Consider the following 24,576-nt stretch of genomic DNA (forward strand, 5'->3'; position numbering starts at 1 on the left):
CTGTTATGAAGCACGGGCAAAGCAACAAATATTCATAAACAAGGCTACTACAGCAGTTACATTTTTTTCTCCATTAGAATAATAAGAGAATTTTAAATGGACAGTTTCTAGTAAATTTTACATAGGTATAGGGAATAAGCTATTACCATTGACTACCATAGGTCTCATGGTAAGACCTGGACCCGGGACCGATTTACTTTTTCGTTATGAGGTTCCCAGAGGCCAAAAACACTATCCGTTGAAATTCATATATATATGGAGTGTCCGTTAGCAGGATAGCTTGAACAAAAATGATCCGATTTTTATGACATTTGATATAAATGTGTAAATCTACATTTATACGGACGGTTTTGCGAACCAGCATGATCGGACCATGGGTAGGGGGGGTTTTCCCATTTTTTACCGTAAAAACATAAAATTTTGGAATTTCTTTCCAAAAGCTTAATTTTGTAGAGCTTAAAAAAGAAATAATCTAGTATATTGAAGCATTGTTGTATACAACAATTCACACATGCCTAATGGTTACAGGGAAAATTAAAAAAAGTGTAAATTTAGAATTCCCATGTTATTCTTATGGAGAAAATGATAACTGTTGTAGTTTACTTGTTTATGGATATGTTGATAAAATTTGGTAAATTTAATTATTTCATCCTATACTATTGACGTTTTGGTAAAAAAAAACACTTGTTACCTTCCCCGAAGCAGCAAACCTAAGCACTCATTAATCTAATGTTATTTAAATTGGGAATAAATATGTCTTATTTATGGAAATGTTTTAGTCAAAATGTAATCAGACAAGTTGAAATTCGCTTAGTCTGCAGGTTTGCTGCGGCGGGGGTATTTTATATTTTTAGTAACCTCTTACAACAATGCTTCAATATACAAAATGAATCATTTGTTTTAAACTAAACATCTCTACATAATGGTTGTAATGGATTTAGAGCATTTTCATGTTTCAAGAGACAAGAGTTTGAAAGCATGGAGGGAATGAAGCCCTGAGGGAGACAGACTTTAAGCAGAATAAGGGATGGAGGTTACCAGATGTTCGAGTGCTGCTAGAAACTCGTTTGGTCACCAGAGACTGATCAGTGCATGCTCGAATATTTTCTCTTTACTAATTAATTCTCAATTCTGAATGGAACAGAGTAATCAAACTTACCAAGCACCATTTTGCTGCATGCAAGGTAAATCAATATTTACATGTCTGAATAGCGAGAGAAGTCCCTAGCAAGAAAATATTTGTAAATTGTTCAAAACTTTGTTAAATGTTTTTAAAATTTTGTTCTGAATAATCACAATAGTTTCTATCAACAATAGTTTTTAATCATCTTGTAAACAAAGTTGTTTTGAAGAGTACAATGCAATTCATTAAATCACAATCCTCGTTTTAAAGTAGTTTATTAATTAAGATGCAGAATAAATAGTCACTCAATTAAATTTTATTATCAATCGTAAAATTTAGAAATGGGTAGCATTTAACAAGTTTACCTAACAAATACAGTTAAGGGACATGAAGGTAGGTATTTAAAAATATCACAAAACACTAAATATTTACCTTTAGTAAACCTCTTTCAGAGAGTGAAAGGGAAAAGTAATCTAAAATAGGAATTACTTGAATTTTAACTAATGCCTATTGGTAAAATAACATATTGTAAAACAAAGTTATAAATTTGACTAGTTTATACTACACTCGCAACAAGGAAAACTTCCTATTCTCTTATCTAAGTCTATTGATGCCAGGGAAATTTCTTAGAGCTTGCTTGTGTTGGCAACAGTGAAAGAAAAGCAAGTTACTTCACCATTGTTGATGCTAATTTTAGACAGTTGTCTCAACTATGCAATGGGTTCATATTCACCAGTCACTCATGTCATTTTTGATCTGGATGGCCTTATTTTAGGTATGCTTATATTTATTATATGATACTTGTATTTATTACATAAACTGTTGATTTATAAGAATGGTTATATAAAAAAAATTACACTCTTCAACTTGACAGATTAATTTTAGAAGATAAAAACAAATATTTTGTTATTGCATGTAATAACATCATATGCAAAAAAACTAATTTAAAAATGCATAGAGTAGTTTGATTTACATTGTGTAGTTGCTAACCCATTATAACTTAGATATACTCTAACCATATAAAAAATAAAGATATGAAAATAAGAGTTTAAATTAATTTCTTTTATCTTAATAGGTATAAGATTATTTACCCTTTTTCGATCTACAATTAGTTTTGTTTGGAACCAGATAAAACTTGTTCTAAGAATAAGATCTTTATATTTCATTACTTAATGTATAGGCTACCTATTTTATTTTGTTAATATATTTTATTTTATTTTTTTATGCAGAAGTATTAGTTTTAATCAAATTTTGCATAATACAAAATATCTTTATTTATAGTTTAGCGTCATATTTTTTATTTTTTAAATTCACTTGCGAATAAGCAAGATTAAACAATTTTAGTAAAATAGACATACATTTATTTATAGCATATAAAGTCAGACATACATTTATCGGATAAACTACAGACAGGACAATCATTTGTTAAATTGCTTTCATGTCAAGGAACAATATTCGTAAAGTCGGTTGTATACTGAAATGGCTTTCATGAAATGGTTCTAAAGGTCTATATCCATCAAAGCATTCAAATGATAGCAAGGTTAAATATCTGTTATCAGTAACTCTCAAATAAGTTAGCTACTTTTTAGCGTAACTAACATTTTCAATTGATGAAATTTTTCTGAGATAAAAACTGTTTTCGTCTTGACAAATTACTTGTGGCTAGGAATATTTCCAAATATTTTTTACGATTAAAGGAAACCGTCCTTGTTTTAAAAATATAGTATGTAATCAGGTATAATTGGGCTTGTATCATGGTATTCCCTTTTGAGAAAACACCTTTAATATAACATTAGGTTTTACTAAGAAATTAAATTATAAATGTTCTTTCTTATACTTTTACTATAACTGTATGCGAGACAACTATACAATTTTGTAGGCATATTTTATTTAAAACACAATCCATTTTCAAACAATTGAAACTCTTAATGGATTAGGGAACGTGCTGGTATAATATTAGAGCAGAGGACTTCGGAGCCTGAGGTCCCAGGTTCAAATCCTGCCAATCGCCAATGGATTTCGTCTATTTATTTATTTATTTCAATTGACATCTCCATTTTACATATAACAAATCAAAGACGTACAAAACTCAGGATGGCTAGTTGTAAACATTTAACAATAACAGTGTTGAATAGATGTGTGTTGTAAGTGCATGTGTAAATACAAGTGAAATTTATTAATGGTTACTATAACAATACAAAGTAGATACAACAGTGTAAAGCTTATGTGGTATAAAGTGAATGACTAGAACAAAATAGTTGATAAACTAAACAACATTAACAACTAGACTATAGCCTAATATCAATCCAATTGGATATGACAACGAAAACAATTAATACTTAAAACAACAAACCTACAAGCTAAATAACAACTGACAAAAATAGATTAATTATCTATGTGATATGTTAATGACGCCACCCTCTACGACTAGCCTGAAGTAATGTGTAAAACCAGTTCCAGGCTAGAACCTAGCGTCCTAGGATGTGAAGGTGGGACATTAAAAAAATTACTTGATGGATTTCTTGTGACTGTAGTACAAACTGACTGTTGTTTTATAATGTGTAGGTTTTTTACACATTTAAAATTTATATAATTGAATTGAGCATGTTGCCATTTCAATTAAAAGTATTAAAGTATGTCTGCTACATTAAATTTTTAAGAAGATAACACTTTTTATCCTCCGAAAATAAATAAAATTATGTTCTGAATACAGTATAACACTTAATTATCAAAAAAGTTGTGATCCCTTATCTATTCAAAGTCAGAAAATTATTATTTCAGGGCTCATATTTCTGTTCCATTTAATATATTTCAAAATTCAATTTAAGTAGTTACAGGATTTTTTTAGATTATACACACAGACCAACCTAAAAGTTGTTTTTTTGCTATATTCCCAAGAAGAGCTCTGTACCTTAATTTATATATTTTGTACAATAGATTTACGCTCATTTACAAAATATTTGGTTGGAAAAATTAACATTATTAACTATAAAACCTTTTACACAAGACAGTGGCGTAAGTATATTGATTGGCGCCCCCCCCCCCCCCAAAAAAAAACACCACTTTTGTTTTATTCGTTTGTCTCAGGAAAAGCCGTTATCGCGGCAATATCCAAAAACTTTCGTGGACGCGACAATCGAACCTTGGCGCCTCCCCGCTCTGCAAGGGTTGCTGTGGAGGTGTTATTTACGCCACTGACACAAGAACGATGTGGTTCTAACAAACAAACTCTCTTTAGCAATGTTCTATGCATATTACAACTGGGGAGGATCTAACACCACTTGAACATTTTAGATACAGAGAAAGTATACAAATTGAAGTATGAAGAATTGCTTGCTCGCTACAATAAACAGTTCACCCATGAGATGCGGTTGGCAGTCCTGGGACGCAAGGATGTGGACTGTGCCGAGGAGATCATCAGGGCTACCAACATTCCTCTCACACCAGTCGAGTTCTCCGCTGAGATAAAGAAACTGCAAACCGGAGCCATGAAGAGTGCTGAGCTTAAACCTGGTAAATATATTGCCAAGTGTGTTTTTGACAAGAATAATTTTTGGGGCAAAATGTTGTAAGGGCGAAATTAAAATTGGATTCCCTTTTTAAAACACAAATTAGATTAACTACAAAATCTACTTAACAAGGATGCCTATTTAGAGGCTAAGAGTGTTAAACTAGGCTTATGCGGGCTACACCACAATATACTCGCTATTAGTGTTTTATGTTTCTTGTGTACGTATGTGTGTGACAACTCTTCACAACTCAAGGGATGTAAAAATCTTGTTAAACTTGATAATCTGCTTCAAAATGAACTGTTATGTTCAAAACTGAGGTCGCTTAGTCGGACCACTGGATAGTACAAGTATTTTTATCTTTTTATCCATCAGCTACTTACTACTTTTGAATCATTTATAATTATTGTACCCACCCACACTCGAGTGAAGACTTTGACAGCTTCTCTGGCTGTGCAGGGGCGGAGAGACTGGTTCAGCATCTGGCCAGGAGCAAAGTTCCGATTGCCGTGGCAACCAGCAGTTCACGTGAGACTTACGAGCTCAAGGTCTCCAACCGCCACGAGTTGATGGCTCAGTTCCACCACGTGGTCATGGCGGGGTCCGACCAGGAGGTGAAGAAGGGAAAGCCACATCCAGACATTTATCTGGTTTGTGCTTCAAGGTTCCCAGACAACCCTCATCCAAGCAAGGTGTGTGTTTAATATGATTAGATAGTTTTTAGTCCTAGTATACCTTCCCTTTATAGACAAGTCTGGCCAGTTAATCTAAAAGGTGGGTTGGAACAACAAGTGAAGAGCAAGCCACATCAAGATATTTATCTGGTACATCAAGGATCACAGATTATCCTAATGCAATTGCAATCAAGGATCGGGTTTGGTTAACATGGTTCTGTAATCTGTAGTTTTCAGTTTTAAAATGTTTCCAGTACTAAGGTATACAGCAAAATAGTCTTTATCATAAACCTTGAGACAAGGCCGTATGAACAAACCATTGGAAGTTGATACCGTACAATAATGAAAATGTATACTGTTTATTTATGTAGCAAAAATAAGTCTATTTTTAGGTTCACAACAGTAGGCCACATACATGACGGGGGTGTAAAAAAAAACTGTTTACAGTAGCCTATGTCTAATGTTTTAAGTCTGAAATGCACCAGACTATAAATCCAAGGCAGCAACATCCCTGATTTGCTTCCCCGGAGCCGGAACTAAGAATTTATCAGCTGATTTCATTCAATACTATAAAAGCTCACCCTTGCTTTGTTTCATATGTTCAACACAGGCCTTTTAGGCCAAATGTAAGGTAAAATGAGCCTGCGGAGCTCAAAAACTAAAGATAACATTGAAACTAAACAACCAACCAATCCATCCGTTTTACATGTACTGTATTAGAGATGATGAATAAAGGATATTTTACTTTGAATACTTTGAGAAATCTCCTACACAGGAATTGCAACTAACCGATTCACTTTATCCACAGTGTCTGGTGTTAGAAGATGCTCACAACGGAGTCCAAGGAGCAATAGCAGCAGGCATGCAAGTTGTTATGGTGCCAGAGGACTTTCTACCGAGAGAACTCACAAAAGAAGCAACCCTTGTACTTAACTCACTCGAGGAATTCCAACCTGAAGTATTCGGTCTACCAAAATTCTCCTGATACTTTTTGACCTTGTCAGTTAAATCACAAGTATTCAATGCAACTGAGGCATGTTGGACATATGATTGTAAATTTTAGGTTAAGATTGTTAAGTATCACATGGTTTAGCTCACTGAAGCATGTTGATTAAAATTCAATTGATGAGAGTTGTGAAATTTAATTCACCTTGTGTAACTGAGGAGATTTTACTTTAAGTCCTCAGCTTATCAGATGCATTGAAATAAAACCATGGAAATTGACTTGATGGAAGTTTACACATCCCATTTTTATTTTAAGTGCAGTAGCCTTTCTTGGTTTTTTTACATACTACAGTAAAACGTTGATAATTATTCAAACATCAACAATTTTTAGTCGTTAATCCAGATTTGTCTCTAGTCTCTAAAAAGAAATACAATTTCACACCTTGCACTAAGCTCTTTACTTCAGAGTAGGCAATGGGAGAATTTTGCATAGCACTACCTCAAATATGTAGTGTCTGATGATTTTATAGTTCACTGTACACATTTTGCTATAAATTAAATACGATACAGTGCTTGAACATAAACAAATTAATCTCTCTTTTAGATCCCTATTCTAGATTTATATCCACATGATTTAAGTTTTTTAATCAAATAGTGGGTACTTTTTAAGGTAATTTCAATGATCTGGATGGGGTCAGGTCCCAATTAAATCGGATTATTTTTGTTATAGGCCTACTGTACACAAATTTTGAATACTTTGAGCCGGTTAGATAATGGAGTGTTAAAGGTCCGAGCTCTATGACATAAAATGCAGTCTGCAATGCAAAAATTTAACTTCTAATCTACCAAGCGAATAAAACTACATTCAAGAATGTTGTAAAAATAAAACACACAAAAACTGAAAAAATTGTTTCATAAAAATTAAAAGTGGGACACTCTTTCACTGTCCTGATTTAAAGGCATAATTCATATCATTAACTTCATCATTAAAGTCCATCAACATTTGAGATACGTCAGCATCTTGATCTTTTTCCGCATCTACACCAGTCGAGTCCAATTCATCTTCATTTCTAATATAAGGTGGAGTTTTAGCCTTTTCATATACACCATCATTTCTAGTTCCTTTCTCCTCAAAATCTGCAGTTTGAGAACTTTCCCCTACTTCCGTCCCTTCTTCAGCACCATTGGAAGTGCGACTGACATTTTCATCTTCCCCAGTAATGTCCACCACTTCAATTTCGTTGTCTTCGTCATTCTCCTCAGCTATGTCAATAACCTGTTTTGGATGATCTAAATGAACCAATTCTATTGTTTCTGAATCAGCCAAAGTACATTCTGTTATTTTGATTTCCTTTTCAAGTACAATTTCTCTGTGTTCCATTTCATTTTCCTCTGTTTCCATTGTTTTGGATTGGGTCTCATGGGGAGGGTCGATTCTCATTTTTTTCAAAGGTGGGTTTTCCTCGTCGTCTTGATCATCCGTTTCCACCTGCGTCACAGGGAAGTACAGTGAGGCGGCCGTTGGATGAATGATTCTGTCCAAACACCTCAAAGCAGCGGTACAAGTCTGTCTTACCTGTAAACAAAGCAAACTACATGTAACAAAATAAGTACACATTTTGGTTAAATGAGTCACAAGGTGCTATCACACTAGTGATACAGGTTTATAGTCTTTTAGAGAAGAAACCCATTTGAAACTTAAGGGAGACCTTAAATTTAAAAAATAACAAAGGTCATGAACTCAACCAGCGATCGCTAGTATATTTACCAGTAGAGAACGGAACTAAATGAGCCCTTCATTGAGTATGCTACACTAAGTTCAATTTTCTCATTTAGAATTTAATTTTATGATAGTTGATCACATCACCTAAACAATGCTATATTGTTTACAATAAGGTTATCTTTAAATAAAAGCCAAGTGGAGAATGTTTTTTTAATAGATAGAGTTTTTACACACAATGTTCAGTGTTTGTATTACACATCATACACACAAAACAGTGTAGCGTACAATGTAAGAGAGGAACAACTAATGTTCTGATTTATGTGTCATTCCTAATATATTTATTTGTTTTTAAGTCTGTATAATCTTTGGCAAACTTTGAACAATGTGCCGTTTTTAAAATCATCTGCCCTGCTAAAGATAAACCTTTATACGTTTATAACATACCAGAACAATGAAAAATCAACAGGTTGAAACCATGAAACCTATGTAAGTAGTTAATACAAGAAAATTGCACAAAAAGGGACCCAGGATTGAGGTATTGGAATATTTCAGTTTGATTTGAGACAGTGAGTAAAGTAGCATGAACTTACCAAACCGAAAGGATGGTGTGAGCCGGCCGTGAACGCAGTGATAGCTTGCGGTAACGGTGGTACCAACCTCGGGTGAGGCTCTACGCACAGAGTAAATAACAGCTGGTACAGTGCAGTCAAGCAGTTGACATGACTGTATGGCACTGGCAGGTCTGCCACTAGTCGTAACACTGTTTCAGTGATGCTCTATGAATTTAAAAGGTGCAGTTTAGAGTAATTTATGAAAAGAATGAATAGTATTTTGTAAATAGGAGATTACTAAATAGAAAGTAATCATCACATTCTCATCATTATAGTCGTAAGCAGTTTCGGAATAAAATTATACGCAGTTGAATTGAGTCACTGACTAACTAATTGAGTTGTAAGGATTGTTATGTACAATGATACGGATCAGCTAGCTTACCTGGTAGATAGAGTCCAGATTAGCCTTGGTAACACACGTAAAACACATGACACAACACAGAAAACTTAATATTTCGTCCCAGTTAGGGACTTCATCAGAAGGGAGAAGAAAGAAGACTCCAGTTGTGTTTTATGTGTGTTACGAAGGTTAATCAGGACTATGTCTACCAGGTAAGCTAGCTGATCCATATCCTTGTACATAATAATCCTAATCAGCCAACTGGCCTTTCCTTAACTTCTAATTGAGTTGTAAACTATTTTTAAGGGTTCTGTATAGTCTCCGGATTACTGGTTTATACTTTAAATTGTTAACATTTGCGTAAAGTAATCCTTGGTTGCTCTACTAGCAACGAGTTTCGATTCCTGAATGACCCATCATCAGTTCTAAGGGGAGTCGCCATCAATCACTATTTGAAGGTTGCCAATAAAGTACAAGGATCACTTAAAGCTACTGTTTAACCGTTAAAAAAATTATTGATTTCTGTAAAATATGCAAACTGAGGTAAATAAAAAGACATCTTGTTATGAACTATAGCATCTCTTAAGTCACATAAAATGTAGTAGCAAAAACTTAAGGAGAAATTTGAATTTTTGCAATAGTGCACTTTATTTGTCGCTCATTTTGCTATGTTCTAATTAGGCCTAGTTAAAAATGTATGTGGATAGGTTGAACAACAGGCTTATGTTACTGACAAAAATTGTTCAAAGTTTGATAAACTCATGACACAGTCTTATGAAAGGAGTAATCCTTCCAAAACAAGACAACGAGAACAAAGGCTCTACAACTAAAGGAGCTAGTAGTTCCAAAAAGATTCTATGTCTGTGGTTATTTTTTATAACTTTTTTCTTCAATAAGGTTTAACCTATCCACCACAAAATCCTTAAAACCTTGCTAAAGTTATCTATACGGTACCAAATAAAGATTTTTGAAAAGGTATAGAATTCAGGTAATTTACCTGAGAAATGTTATTTGTGTTCTTTAATTATTTGTGTATTCATTAGCCCCTGGACCATAATTTTCTCAGGTAAGCCAGCTCTCTTCCTTTAAAAAAATTCTAACAAGCCAGTTGGCATTTGGCTAAAATATAATCTATTACCAAATAATGCTAAAAATGATAAAACTGGCTTCAGTTGGTCCATTAAGATAGGATCACATGGCAGAATATGATCAGTGTCCATCATTTTATGGTAATAATTTCAAAACATTTACCGGGTACAATCGGCTACTACTAATTACTGAAACGTGTTACATACCGAGATGACATCAGGTTTGAGCCGTGACACAGCAGCTCCCACCAGAGCCGCCAGGGTCAACAACGCTCGCTCACACAGTCTGTGGTTAGCCGTCTCGTCTCTGAGCTTCTCGCTACGATCCTGATCACTCACCAACACTTGTTGTCGTTTCTTACCCTTGGATGCCTTGGAGCCCACCTGAGAAGGTTAACAGTTTCTTATAGTTCTCCCTTCCCATCCTAGGAGAGTCAAGCTCCTAGGGTTGTTTTACACATTACTTTCAGGCTCGGCCTAGAGGGTTGCGGCATTATCATAGCTCCTTTCATAATTGGATTCAAGTCCAATGCCCTACATCGCTTGTTTAGACCAGCACTTTCTCTCAAAAGGTTTAACATTCATGCTGTTTGTAATGAGTTTATTGACACAAGGCCAAGGTGGGAATAGTTGCTGCAGTACCTATTTTAAGCAGCTCGGTGGTACAGCTGGTGCCATCGACATGTAAGCTGGCATTTGACCAATCGCTACGAGCCTAGTTCAAAAATATTATGTGCCATCATGCAGGTTGCATCAACTGCCCTCGCGACCTATGTGAAGGTGCTGAAATACATGAAAAACGGGGGCTCAACTCCATGAGCCAGAAAAAATTTTTGCAGTCTGGTCTTTTCAGTACCTCCACCCTCCCACCGCCTAGACTGTCTGTGCCAGGCCCAAGTGCCAACTTATGTGTGCTTAAGCCGTACCAGATCCTTGTTCAAATCATCCGCATTAAACAAAATTGATGGATATGATTCAAAATCACACAATGTGTAAAATTAATTCTATGCCGAACAGATGATGAATACAGCACTAACATCTGTACTGACCAAACAGAACATGATAAACATTTGAAAGAGTGGAGAGTGCATAAGAGTATGAGTCAAACGCACGGCGTCCTTCAAAGCATCCAAACTCCAAATAAAATAGAAAACCTACGGATTGAATTTTCATCATAATACGAGTACTACTCAAATGTATACATAATCTGTAGCCGAACACTGAAACAATTATAGTTAATTTAATATTGTAATTACAAGTTTTTACTCTTTTTGGCCCTACATTAAACGGAATTTGAATTTCCATTTAGCGTAAAATCTGGTTGAAGTAGAATTTGTTACAACTGTTAATATTCTCAGATTCATTTGTAATGGAGCTCTTTTAAATGAATATAACTCGCTTAGTCTACAAAATACAAATTTTGAGACAGATTTGTCATGCTTCGCTAACTTATTGCTGTTGTCTGAAATCCGTTCTTTGGTTACGAATTTCACATATATGTATATATATTCATAGTAGGCTAATATAAATTTTAGAGTGATTTCAACTAAATAAAAACCATCAGGGATAATTTTCAGCGAGATGTCAAACATTCTGAGGCAATTTTCAGCCAAATGTAAAATATTTTCGAGTGATTTTCAATTGTCAGCAAATGTTGCATTCTATAGTATATTCCAAAGTAACTTTCAGCAGCCAAACATCAACTGACCCGTAGTCTAACGGAGGGTTTCTCTGCGTGTATATCAGCCAACAGTGGAGGGAGCAGTTTGTCCACCACAGTATCCAGCTGACTAGCAGCTCCGGCCACGCTGAGCCAAGATTGAAGACAACAGTAAGCAACATGTCTCGTCTGACTGTAACAAAACCAACATTGTGACAAGAGGAGTACTGATAAGTTATTGTAATTCTTAATTCTACGCTTCCTAAAACGCAAAGTGTCAGCTATAAAGAATAACAAACCCCTCTACTATGTTGATATAACTCAATAAAAGCTGTTTGAAGGCTATGAGGAAGTTGTTATCATTGGCCGAGCAATCTAAGGCGTTGTAACTTCAGCCAAGAGACGGTGCCATAAATTGATGGAACAAGTCCCGTCTCAGTCAGGTTTGGTGTTCAATCCTTGAAGATATAGAAATAAAAAAGGTAACTTAAAATAAATGACAATAGACTAGCGACCCATTCTGACAGTTGTTGCAAGCATTTTGCAGTTTTCTATTTATAATCACTGTGTGTGTGTGTGTTTCTTGAAAACTTTTTTGATAAACATTTTGGGTTTTTGTTGTACAAAAATGCTAAACATTGTTTTTACAAACCTTGGGCCTACATATAGTGTTTTCATAGTATGGATAGTTGGTGACAGTGGTGGTTATATGACATTCATATTCAAAACTTCCTTATTAGTTTAATAATGTACAGCAATACAATAAATAGCGTCACAGTTCCTTAATCTAACTCAATACATTGCATTGAATTGTTCAGGTTTTTTCTAACAGTTATGTAGCATCAGCATTGCCTCACTTAAATTCAGCCCTAACCTCAGGGGGGGGGGGCTAACAGGGGGTGTCTCGCACACTTCAAAAAAGGAGGGGTTCGGATGTTCTCGCTGGACAATTTGGTATTTTTAAAGCTGTTTGGTTCACTTTCCAAAGCCATTTTTAGTGTATAGTACCATGTGTAAAAAACCTCCGATGTTACGTTTTAGGATGAAATGTGTTTAAATTTATTTTTCCAGGGTCCAATTGGGGAGGTGGCGACTTGGGGGGGGGGGGGGTAGGGCCTCTGTAGAAGTGCTACTAATGAGTAAAATAAGTAGATACTACAAAATAAACTTAATATCTTACAATATCTTAAATTACCCAACGATTGTTGTTTGATTTAATTTCACACTTCTTTTCTTTATTAACCAATATTTGGTTTAATTACCTGTAAGGTTTGACCATGGCGTAAGGCCAGTCAGAATGCTTCTGATGACTCCAATGGATGACTTGAGAACAAAGGTAACCAACCAACCCTCCATGAGGTACCAAGTTGCGCCCCAGGCTACAAAAACAAACCATCAATTTTGAATTAGACTCAATCTCTCGCTCAGAAACTGTAGGACACGCATGTGAAAGTCAAAGTAAAGCTTTGCGATCAGTGTCACCGGACATGAACTAGACACGAAAAACGAGCTTCAAAGTTTACAATGAGATGTAAAGTTTACTTGTGTTGGTTAGTCTATGGTAAGACTATAATGCATTTTCCACTCTAATAATCATAAGAATAATGTTAAACATACTTCTAAATATATTTATTTTATCGACTACGTTGCTCTTTCTCCTAATTAATCGTAGGATACGACATTATGGTACCGACACGATATAGGTACTACACTTTCGGCAACACTGGCCAAAAATGTTCGTGCTTGGCTCCCATTGGACGGAACGCGAGGCTTCTGATTGGGAGTTAGCGAGCTCCGCCGAGGGACCGAGTTAGCGACTTCCGTACGAGGACGGAATTCGCTAACCCGGCTCTAGAGCGGGTTAGCGGGTTCCGGAGTTAGCCAATTCCGAAACCGAACAAGTTAGCGAGTTCCTCTCATCGACCAAATTTGAAGATAGGGCGTTTAACATGGGGTTAGCGAGTTCCAGAGTTAGCCAATTAAGCGGACCCCAAGCTGAAAGTATAGATGTACTTTATAATGAGGCTGAAGCCAACATTTTAGAATAATTAGAAAAGATCTGAAAATTAAATTTAATCAAACAAGAATATAATCTGACACATCTGTTTTAATCATATTGCTTACAATAAATAGTCCTGCAAAATAATCAACTGGTTTTAGTTAGTAACAAGGCTTTCAGGTCATTCTACACTTACGATTCATTTATCTTTACCTTTAACAATCTTCATTGTGTATTTGCGTTCCACATTAGTAGTTCAATTAAAATAATAGGTAATAAACTTATGAATTTAGGGTATAAAGATCAGGAAATAAATCTCTGCAAAAATTCCTCTTCTATTTTATTTCTTACACATCAACCCAAGGTTTTAAGGGTGAGATAAATGAAAGATGGTTGTTGAATGAATTAATGAGATTATAACAATTAGTAACTACGATTTGCAGGTTCTTCATTCAGAAACATTCATTAAAATCCTCTTACCACATTACTAGAGACTCCAAGAGTCGCAGTGAAGCTATTTGTACAGATGGTAGCACTGCAGTGACAGCCAGAGCCTCCCTAGTGGAACCCAGTGTTGCCAACGTTGCTTTCTGAGCATGAGCAACAACATCCAAGATTACGTCTGGCGCAACAGCTTTAGCCACTGGAAACGCTTCTCTGAAAACAAGTATTGTCATGGTCCATAGAAATCAATACTGACTCCTTTCTATTACTCTTGATAATGAATACAACTAGACATTAAATTCCCACGTTAAGTTGTAGCCAGTTTGGGGATTGAAATCAATGTCACTTGAATTAAATCGCCAACAGAATTGTAGTAAAAAAATGTAATAAAATGTTTTGACGTCAATAATTAACCATACAAACTTTTAAATCAAGCAATTGAAAGAACCACTAATTTTTAGTATTTTTATTCTACATCAACCACAAAAGCTAAAGGACCAATTCTCTCCTCTGTGTGTACAAAATTGGATAGAAACCGTACACAGAGCTCTCTTTTGACACATAAAGAACATTGTGTTTAATTATGCTACAAAAACTACGATCACCTGAGGTTGGGGCGGAGAGAGAACTGATGTCACTACACCTTAGCTTTATCAACTAATCATATATACAAGTGAAAGATATGTTTAAAATATTGCAGCTACAGCATTGCTCTTAGATTCTGATCTAGACAAGCAGATTTAAATGCACGTTTATATTGGCTTAGTGTGACGGCTGGGTTAGGTCTTAACTCTTAATTTTGTATGGTACATACCAATACAAATATACATCTAACAAAACTCATAATATGGACACTTATACAATAACAACTTAGCGTAGCCTTTCTATGTATGATAAAATGTCCCAAATAAACTGATTTCACAAAATATAGACTTTAATTAGATTACTTTTATTTTTAACAACAGATATGAGGAAGATGGTAGCCTACGTACAACAGCATTGCTTGTAGAAATAAAGCCACTGCAGAGAACTGAGTGGCCAAACGTTGTGACTTTATCAGAATGTTCTTTTCATTGACTGGTTCAAGGGAAAGCTCAATATCTTCCAAGGCCGTTGCACTTTCTTCCTGTAACAAAAATAATCTTTAGACCATAACGAATTAAGATTCTTTTTTAATGTACAGTATAAACAGGTAACATTTGTATTTTGTAGCTTAGACTCTATGATTATTCACTGGTTTAGTGGTGCCTATTATTATATTTTCCCTCATCTTATCAGTCACAGTAAACATTAGTAAAAGGTAGCAAAACACCTAAATGGTGAAAAAGAAACCAGAAAAGACTCTACCGCTCCTGTCAACTTTAATCCAAGCTGACCACTCCTTACATTAGGGGGCCTCTAGTATATAGCCTCTATTATATAGAGTGCCACAAGTAAACTCTTCATATGTTGCAAACACCAGACCAGAATCAGACTGGATTAACACTCAATATATTTCGTACAACAGTCTTGTTTTGAGTATCAATCCAGAGACATCTTGGACGGGAAAAAGTGCCTTAGACTGCACAGCTGTTATAGGACCTGAAAATATCAGAACCCGCGGACCGTTACTTACCATGTGACAGTCCACATGCTCATACAGCCTGTTGAGCAGAGAGTGCAGTAGACTCACTAGTCCCAGCTGTTGTCTCCTCCAGGCAGTCTTGTGTGACACTCCCTGCTTGCCCCCGCCTCCCACCCCCGCCACTAGAGATACACATCTACTACCATCACTTACCATGTGACAGTCCACATGCTCATACAGTCTGTTGAGCAGAGAGTGCAGTAGACTCACAAGTCCCAGCTGTTGTCTCCTCCAGGCAGTCTTGTGTGACACTCCCTGCTTGCCCCCGCCTCCCACCCCCGCCACTAGAGATACACATCTACTACCATCACTTACCATGTGACATTCCACATGCTCATACAGTCTGTTGAGCAGAGAGTGCAGTAGACTCACAAGTCCCAGCTGTTGTCTCCTCCAGGCAGTCTTGTGTGACACTCCCTGCTTGCCCCCGCCTCCCACCCCCGCCACTAGAGATACACATCTACTACCATCACTTACCATGTGACAGTCCACATGCTCATACAGTCTGTTGAGCAGAGAGTGCAGTAGACTCACAAGTCCCAGCTGTTGTCTCCTCCAGGCAGTCTTGTGTGACACTCCCTGCTTGCCCCCGCCTCCCACCCCCGCCACTAGAGATACACATCTACTACCATCACTTACCATGTGACAGTCCACATGCTCATACAGTCTGTTGAGCAGAGAGTGCAGTAGACTCACAAGTCCCAGCTGTTGTCTCCTCCAGGCAGTCTTGTGTGACACTCCCTGCTTGCCCCCGCCTCCCACCCCCGCCACTAGAGATACACATCTACTACCATCACTTACCATGTGACAGTCCACATGCTCATACAGTCTGTTGAGCAGAGAGTGCAGTAGACTCACAAGTCCCAGCTGTTGTCTCCTCCAGGCAGTCTTGTGTGACACTCCCAGCTTGCCCCCGCCTCCCACCCCCGCCACTAGAGATACACATCTACTACCATCACTTACCATGTGACAGTCCACATGCTCATACAGCCTGTTGAGCAGAGAGTGCAGTAGACTCACTAGTCCCAGCTGTTGTCTCCTCCAGGCAGTCTTGTGTGACACTCCCTGCTTGCCCCCGCCTCCCACCCCCGCCACTAGAGATACACATCTACTAGCAGCTACTACTACTTCTCTCCGTGCCTCTACAGTTGTTAGTAGCAGCTTCTGAATGTCCAGCTGAAACAATTGGAGATTTGACATATGTTTTCTCAGCTCTACTAAATACATGATTTATCTTATGATTGATATAGCCTACTAATTCATTAATAATCAGTTACTTCCATTAAAAACAAATTGTAGAATAAGCAATTGTATTCTTACACCAAGGAAGTTTACACAAAAGGGTAAAGTTACAATCCAACCTTTTTGGACGTCCCTTGAATGCATGTATGGCTGTCAATGCAATAACTTTAATTATGATAAAAAATACAGTATTTGACCCTGAACATCTCGGAGGCACTGCCGAATTGCAGTGACAAAGGGATTGATATAATCATAATTTTATGGTTTTTTATCCTTGGACGCTAAGCATGAGCCTGGGATTGTTTTTCACACTACTTCAGGCTAGATCTAGGGGTTACGGCATTATCACTTATACAGATATAGTGCTGATGGTGAGACAGTATCAGTTTTCCAAACCTGATTTTTTCTGCCTAGCGTAATCTTATGTTAGACATACCCTATACTCTCCGGCAGGGCCTGGGTATTCAATCATGCACGATTGAATGCATTCTAGCAGCTCAACGGACACCTGAAAACCAATAATAGAATCAATACTGTGACAGTTGTGCAGTAACTGTTCATTTTTGTTTTATAAATAATATCAATATAGCCTGCTAGGCTAACTAAACAATAGTAGTTTTGTATAACAAATTTATTTAATTGATTTCAATAAATTTCATATCAAAAGTTTAAACGATTTTAAGTTAAACAGAAATTACTATTTCAAAATGGTTAAGGATTTGGAAAAGAACGGTGAGATTTTTATAAATTATAATAAATTTTTGTTCAGCTATTAATTTTTTTATACACTAGATTCTTAGAACAGATGTATAAAAAACCATCGATGGATGAAATGTATCTTACCTGGTGGTTAGATTTCCGCCTCACATGGTCTTGCAAAAACTTGGGAACAATTTGTTTAGCTACATCTTTGTTTACTTCAGGAAACTTCACAGAAAGTCTTATTAGTTTGCCTAAAAACCATAACGACTGCTTAAAATATTGTAATACAATTTCAATAAATTGTTTAATCTAGATGTAAGTTGAACATCGTCAGAATATAACAAGTCAGAATACCGATGGAGGTCAGGTAGGTTCACAGTACACACACAAGGGCAGAGGATTAGGACCAGCCGTATTTCCGCTCCATTAAATACTCTATTGTACCAACCAGTCAAAATTTAAAAATATTTTTATTTGTAATTTTACTTTGCCTTCTTTATTAGTTTTGAACTCTTTGCGTTATAACAAGAAAAATTATACCAAACAATGTACAGTTAACTGTAGCCTATTACCATTTGTGTTATAATAATAAACAGTTTGTTACAACACCTTAAGTCGCCAGCTATTCATCAGCCGAGCAACTTACCCTGCCCCTTGTGTCTGTGAGTGTGGGAGTGGGTGCAGCGACGGAACTTTACCTGGCCTTCATCGGTACTCGTTATTTTCTAACACAATATAAAGTTAGAAATCAGTAAAACTGTAGGCCTAAACTGAACCTAGGCTGTTAAGATGCCGACACTATTGTACCCTACACACCAATGTGGTGAGCAGTTTTTGAGGCAAAGATGAATAAGAAGTAAAACTAACAATGTACAAGAGCTTGTACTGATCCTGAGTAGGTACAAATTAATGCAAGCTAGCAAAATACAACACCTTTTATTTCAAATGTTGATCCATTTATTTATTTTAGGTACATTCTAACGGACAGCTCCATTTTGATATTTAGTAATTTTAGTGCAATACAAACAAGACTTACTTAAAGCTAATTATACAATAATGTTGAGTGAAAAACAAAGAATCAGAATCAATTGATAACAACAAAAAATATAAACGGCAACAAGATGGTAAAAAAGACAGTGGTTGCAACAAAACAAGTGAAAATAAACAAAACAGTTAACGTACAACAAAACAAATCAATAAAAGCGTTACAATCAATAACAATAATAAATTTAATTTGATCACTAATTAGGTACCGGTACGGTAAAAATGAATCTGCTGTCGTACTAATTGCAGGATAAAGGATTTTGGAATGTTGTATTCAAGCAAAAGTTAGATACCTATATTTCTAACTTGTAAACTATTTCTGGATTAATATTCCAGGATTTTCAAAATGTAGTGCCTCATTGATTTACCATAGGTAGTTATGATGATCTCAATGATTAAACTTGACTCAAAAATTAAATTTAAATTACTAAAATGTAGGGATGGACGAGATTGGATTTTTAGTTCAAGACGAGACGAGACGAGATTTTTTATTTCTCATAAAATTTCGAGACGAGATCGAGACGAGATTTCTCTTCTCATACACAACGGGAAATGCACGTTCGAAATTTTTACCTGATTTTGTAACATTGTTAGATGACTGTTTAAATACTAAAATAATGATAATAGGCAAGAATATTTACAATCTTTCATTAAATAACATCAGCATAACATTTTTTTATTAATCACGCCTAACTTATTAAAAATGCCTACGATTAGGAAACATGGTGATATCAGTTAGGATAGAGTTAAACTTATCCTAAAATAAAATAAATCATAAAATAAAAGCAATATTAATTTTTATAAAATAGTTACTTGTTTTGACTTTTTTTATAGTAATAAAACATTCCTCACACTGCTTACACTTAACAAAACTTCTCAAATGGTATTAAAAAGTAATATTATTAAAATAATGAAAGTGATATTTACATTAAAAGAATTAAAAATAAGAACGCCTTCAAAAAGGAAACGCAACTACAACACGCTCCTGTATTGCGGGTATTGCATTGCCTTTCTGCAGGCGTTTTTAATTTTTTTTTTTTTTTTTTTTTTTTTTTTTTTATTCTCGTCTCGATAAAAATCTCGGCCAAAAAGTAATCTCGTCTCGTGTAACGAGATTGAAAATTTCCCGAAATTTCGAGACTTGACCATCCCTACTAAAATGTTTTAAATGTATACTTACTCAAAACTGTTAGAGCAAGTGCACTGGCAGATACTTCTTTTTGACTAATGAATTTATTACAATTAACCATCCAAGAAAGGGCATTGCTGGAGAAGGCATCACTGGATATATGTGAAAGATAGCTTTGCAGAAGCAGTAACCCCTTTTCTTTGTCAAAAGAGCTATTTAAGCTATTGTTGATAGATTTGATGACTGCATCGGTTTTGTCCTGCAACAGACCAAAATATTATATTTATTGTACCTATGTCATCAATAGGCTATTAAGAAACATAATCTGCTCTTGGTATTATCGTGTTTTTTTTTTCATACCATAGTATCATTATTAGATATTCCAATGTTAAATGACATCTGGATCAAAACAAATGTGATACCAAAGAATTGGTGTAAATACCTGCATTTATGCGATTAATGTGTTGCTAAATTGCAACCGGTTTCGACTCACATAGGAAGTACAGTACAGATGTCTCCTCACAACATTCGAAGGTCGTCTATTTATAATAAATAAATACATTAAACACGCAAACGTACACGAACATTTTAAAAACACACATTTAGCGTTAAAAACTAAGGGTAATACTAAAACGGTAACGGGACACGACGTTATCGGGTGGGAGCTATGTCTAGACTGCCGTTCTGGATCAACGTGGTCAGTGATGGCGACGTTCGACGTTATACCTAGATTTCCTGATTAGCTGATAGCTTGATTCACATCTGTCCCTCACACTTGTAGGCTATCTTGATTGCAGTGTCGCAGTGATGCCATTTTCAGTAAAAGTTAGAAATACTTCACTTACTCGTTTTGACTGATCAATGGCTTTTGTTCTCAAGCTGTGTTTACACAAAGCCAAATTAAATACTTGGCAGGCAAGTTGACTTACTTGCAGCAGGTAACTTAAAATACTCTTACTTAGGGGCAGGTAACCAGCCTGCGTACTGGCCTCATGAAAACGTGGCTTAAGATGCTGTTGTATATCTAGCCAGAAGACAGCACCGTGGATTGAGGGATTGAAACAGTTCAGCACCTGTGAGATGCAGACTTTGGCTGGTCAGGCTATCCTAAATAAACTGGCTCAAAACGAAGTAAACAGGAGGGTTTACCTTTGTTATTGTGGATTTTGATACTTTAACATAAGCCTCACGATATCCACCAAAAACTGTCAAAAAACCCAATGAAAATAACCTAGGCATTAAAATGAAATAATCGATTGTGCTCAACATGTTACATGGGGAAAGGAAAAACTTATTTTGCAATTTAGGTTAGCCTAATAAGTTAGCCTAACCCTACAGCATTTTCGGGACAAACGTTTGGAACATCTACAACATTTTCAAAATAATTAAATTAATCACTTGTATTAGTTATTTTAATTTAGGTATAACTTAACTTATAATGAATGATTAATGATTAATGAGATCAATCTTGTTTACCTGGTTGTAAAATGCACCTTGCTCAAGACACGAATTTAAAAAATTAATAAGATGCAAATTATTGCCTGACGATATTTCTATCGAATTATGCAGAAGCTCAACAATATTTCCACTCATAGTCCGAAGTTATATGAACGACGAATTTAGAAAAACAACATTCGATTTTCAATGTTGCAAATTGAGGATATAACCTCAAAACAATTGTTATGGTGTGTGTATGCTCATGCTGTTGCCGTATGGTGGTGTGTCGGTGTGTGGTGTGGTGTAGTGGTGGTGTGGTGATCGGTTAGAGGTGATGGTGTCGGTGTGTCCGGTCCCGGTGCACGGCCACCTTTAACTACAGGCCGCGGCCTGGTAGAATTGGCAACGTCGCAAGTAGTGTTGTTTAGAGGCAGACGTCCCATAAGACAACATGGCAGACAGGTGACATCAGCGCATTAATTCGCACTTTATCGATTTAAATTTAAATTTATGAACATAAATTTATTAAAATATTGAAAATAAAACATACAGAATTGAAAACCGAAACAATATGAATTAAAAATCCATATCTGTATATTGTTTTTTTTTTTTTTTTTTTTTTTTTTTTATCTACACCAAGTAGAGCAGAGCATAGTGTGGCCTTGAGTGGAGTCAATATTGTCATAGTCCAGTAACCAATCTGTTGTAAATACACAACTACCATTTAGCTGCTTCCAAACAAAACAGCTGTTATAACACCACTTGCAACGTTGCCACTTCGAAGGCCGCGGCCTGGAGTTAAAGGTGGCCGTGCCCCTTAAAACCCATTAAAATAAAATATAAAAAAATATTTTTTCTACCAACCATGGCCACATTTAACTCCTTCACTTAACTCACGGCCACTTTTAACTCCAGGCCGCGGCCTGTTATAATTTGCAACGTTGCAAGTAGTGTTGTCTAGTGCCAGACGTCCCATACGATACCATGGCAGACATGTGACACCAGCTCATTAAATCGCGTATAATTCATTTAAACTTTACTTTATGGACATAAATTTTATTAAAAGATTGAAAATCAAACATAAAGAATTGAAAACCAAAACAAAATCTTACTAATATTATAAATGTGAAATTTTCAAATAATTTAAATAATCAATTATTGAAAATCTATTTTTGTACATTAAATTGGAGTCAATATTTTCATAGCCCGGTAACTATAAGCTTTTGTATTCTTAAAATATACACAAATACCATTAGCCACCTCCAAACAAAACAGCTGTTACAAGTTAACCCTATTAGTACTTGCGATGTTGCACGGACTCCTTTAACTACAGACCTTCAGAATTAAATTTATGAACAAAAATTTATTATAATATTGAAAATAAAACATACAGTATTGAAAACCGAAACCATATGAATTAAAAATCTATATCTGTACATTTTAAGCGGAGTCAATATTGTCATAGTCCAGTAACCAATCTTTCGTAAATACAAAATTACCATTAACTGCTTCCAAACAAAACAGCTGTTACAACACCACTTGCGACTTTGCCACTTCGAAGGCCGTGGCCTGGAGTTAAAGGCGGCCGTGACCAAACACGGCCACCTTTACCTACGTACCATAGCGTCTACTCTACACACTAATATTCCCATAAGATCTACATCTCACAACGGACACTTTTATATTTTGCCTCTTAGAGTCGACCTAATCCATGGCCACTTAATCCCATACTTTCGATGTAGTAGGGAGGGCAGTAAGTTATATGGAATTAGGAGCTGTGGAACCCCTCCCGTCGACATACCAGTAGTGTTGACAAAAGAGTGGGAGATTCGAATTTTAAGTGAACCGATTGATTTTCTTGAACAACTCGGTGGAAAGCTTACCAGATTAAATTTTAATAAAAATGTATTAAACCAGTTCCAAAAGTACAGTATAGAATGTCAATAAACTTGAAGGTAAATTGCTCTAGAGTTCATTGTAAACCCAGTTTGTCAAAGCGGAAGACCAAAAAACCATCAACTAGAACCTTTTTATAGCCTTCTTTTATCCAAAGCATATAGCCTTTTTTCCAAACAGGCAAATAATAAAACTGGCAACCAAATAAAAACTAGCAAAATGAAATGACAAAAAATTAATACCGTACTAGCATTAAATCAACAGGTATAAGATAATTTATATTAATGGTTATTTTGGCTTTACTATGGTTCAAATATAAATATAAGAGAAAATAATATAACATAATATAATGCCAATTAAAGGTAAAAATTTGTATTGCATCATTGACTCTAATTAGAATATTAATTAGAGAATTGGAGTAAAAATGTTATTTGAACAACCCCATCACTTCTTCTAAATTAATTTAGTAAATCAGGTATGTGATTTTAGGATAGATATAAAGATCCTTGGTTGATTTTCAATTGTGTTTAAATCCAGAAGAATTAAAAGAAATTCTATTGATTAATGAAAGTGAAAACTGAATTTTTAATATTGTTTTCATCTAATTTACTTTTTTACTTCATGAGTTTTATTTGTTACTTAGCTGTAACCCGCGGGCTTTGCCCCGTTTAACTTCTTAATTTTCAAGATCATCTCGTTCGCATGGCTCAATCACGTCCTGGTTGAAGTTTGTTCGCTACGCTCACTCACCTTTAGGTTGGAGCTCGTTCGCTACGCTCACTCACCTTTAGGTTGGAGCTTGTTCGCTGCGCTCACTTGCCTTCAGGTTAGCTCGTTCGCTACGCTCACTTGCCTTCAGGTTAGCCTGTTCACTACGCTAACTCGCCTCCAGGTTGAAGTTCGTTCGCTATGCTCACTCACCTTTTGGTTGCAAATTAGCTGTTGTCATTGATATAAAAGAAATAATGGTGCTGCACCCTGTTGGTAATCCTTGTAACTTTAATGCTATTGAACATCATAGAACAGAACCAACTTGTTTAATTGAAACAGCTGTTAAGATTCATTAATTCCATTTCTCATAAGGTTAACATGAGAAACTCCAGAGCCCCTGGGGCGGAGCCGATTGGACGGATCACAAAATTGATGGTGTATAAACCTATTCGATGAAATTCTACACGTATGTACCAAGTTTCGTGGCAATCGGTTCAGCGGTGTCTGAGTTTATCACTGCCAAATATACAAACATCCTCTTTTATACTTATTAATTATGTGTTTCAAACTATTAAATTAATACTTCACGATTCCCAAAGCCCTGGTCTTTCCTCTAGTTACACACGCATTGTAATTACTTTAGTAGAACATTACTACTTCCAAACGTTCTTCAAT

At 35.8% G+C, this 24,576-nt stretch overlaps 2 protein-coding genes across 2 annotated transcripts; one reads left to right on the forward strand and one right to left on the reverse strand.

Annotated features, from left to right (window-relative positions):
- The first annotated feature begins 1,772 nt into the window (after positions 1-1,772).
- LOC128992399 (pseudouridine-5'-phosphatase-like) lies at positions 1,773-6,530 on the forward strand. Its single transcript, XM_054415960.1, has 4 exons — positions 1,773-1,898; positions 4,418-4,636; positions 5,092-5,324; positions 6,115-6,530. The coding sequence occupies exons 1-4, from the start codon at positions 1,808-1,810 to the stop codon at positions 6,289-6,291; spliced, it is 720 nt and encodes a 239-aa protein (XP_054271935.1). The 5' UTR covers positions 1,773-1,807; the 3' UTR covers positions 6,292-6,530.
- A 658-nt stretch (positions 6,531-7,188) lies between these two features.
- On the reverse strand, positions 7,189-21,577 carry LOC128991780 (uncharacterized). Its single transcript, XM_054414966.1, has 12 exons — positions 21,334-21,577; positions 19,909-20,116; positions 17,826-17,935; positions 17,419-17,490; positions 15,732-16,916; positions 15,109-15,242; positions 14,153-14,329; positions 12,936-13,052; positions 11,722-11,866; positions 10,221-10,397; positions 8,565-8,750; positions 7,189-7,827 (listed from the first exon to the last, which is right to left on the reverse strand). The coding sequence occupies exons 1-12, from the start codon at positions 21,448-21,450 to the stop codon at positions 7,192-7,194; spliced, it is 3,264 nt and encodes a 1,087-aa protein (XP_054270941.1). The 5' UTR covers positions 21,451-21,577; the 3' UTR covers positions 7,189-7,191.
- Positions 21,578-24,576: the final 2,999 nt, after the last annotated feature.

The sequence above is a fragment of the Macrosteles quadrilineatus genome, unplaced genomic scaffold (assembly GCF_028750875.1).
Source record: "Macrosteles quadrilineatus isolate MER2022 unplaced genomic scaffold, UCM_ALF_1.0 Scaffold_4__1_contigs__length_99947679, whole genome shotgun sequence".
Classification (NCBI taxonomy): Eukaryota; Metazoa; Arthropoda; class Insecta; order Hemiptera; family Cicadellidae; genus Macrosteles; species Macrosteles quadrilineatus.

What these genes read in the sequence shown, in the direction of transcription:
- LOC128991780 (XM_054414966.1), bottom strand. Translation starts at nt 21,450, where the DNA reads ATGAGTGGAAATATTGTTGAGCTTCTGCATAATTCGATAGAAATATCG. An exon ending in GCCCTGCCGGAGAGTATAGG is followed by an intron (nt 16,917 to 17,418) that starts GTATGTCTAACA and finishes CAATTGTTTCAG; the next exon opens with CTGGACATTCAGAAGCTGCT. An exon ending in TTTCTACAAGCAATGCTGTT is followed by an intron (nt 14,330 to 15,108) that starts GTACGTAGGCTA and finishes ACTTGTTTTCAG; the next exon opens with AGAAGCGTTTCCAGTGGCTA.
- LOC128992399 (XM_054415960.1), top strand. Translation starts at nt 1,808, where the DNA reads ATGCTAATTTTAGACAGTTGTCTCAACTATGCAATGGGTTCATATTCA. An exon ending in TCTGGATGGCCTTATTTTAG is followed by an intron (nt 1,899 to 4,417) that starts GTATGCTTATAT and finishes TGAACATTTTAG; the next exon opens with ATACAGAGAAAGTATACAAA. An exon ending in GAGTGCTGAGCTTAAACCTG is followed by an intron (nt 4,637 to 5,091) that starts GTAAATATATTG and finishes CTGGCTGTGCAG; the next exon opens with GGGCGGAGAGACTGGTTCAG.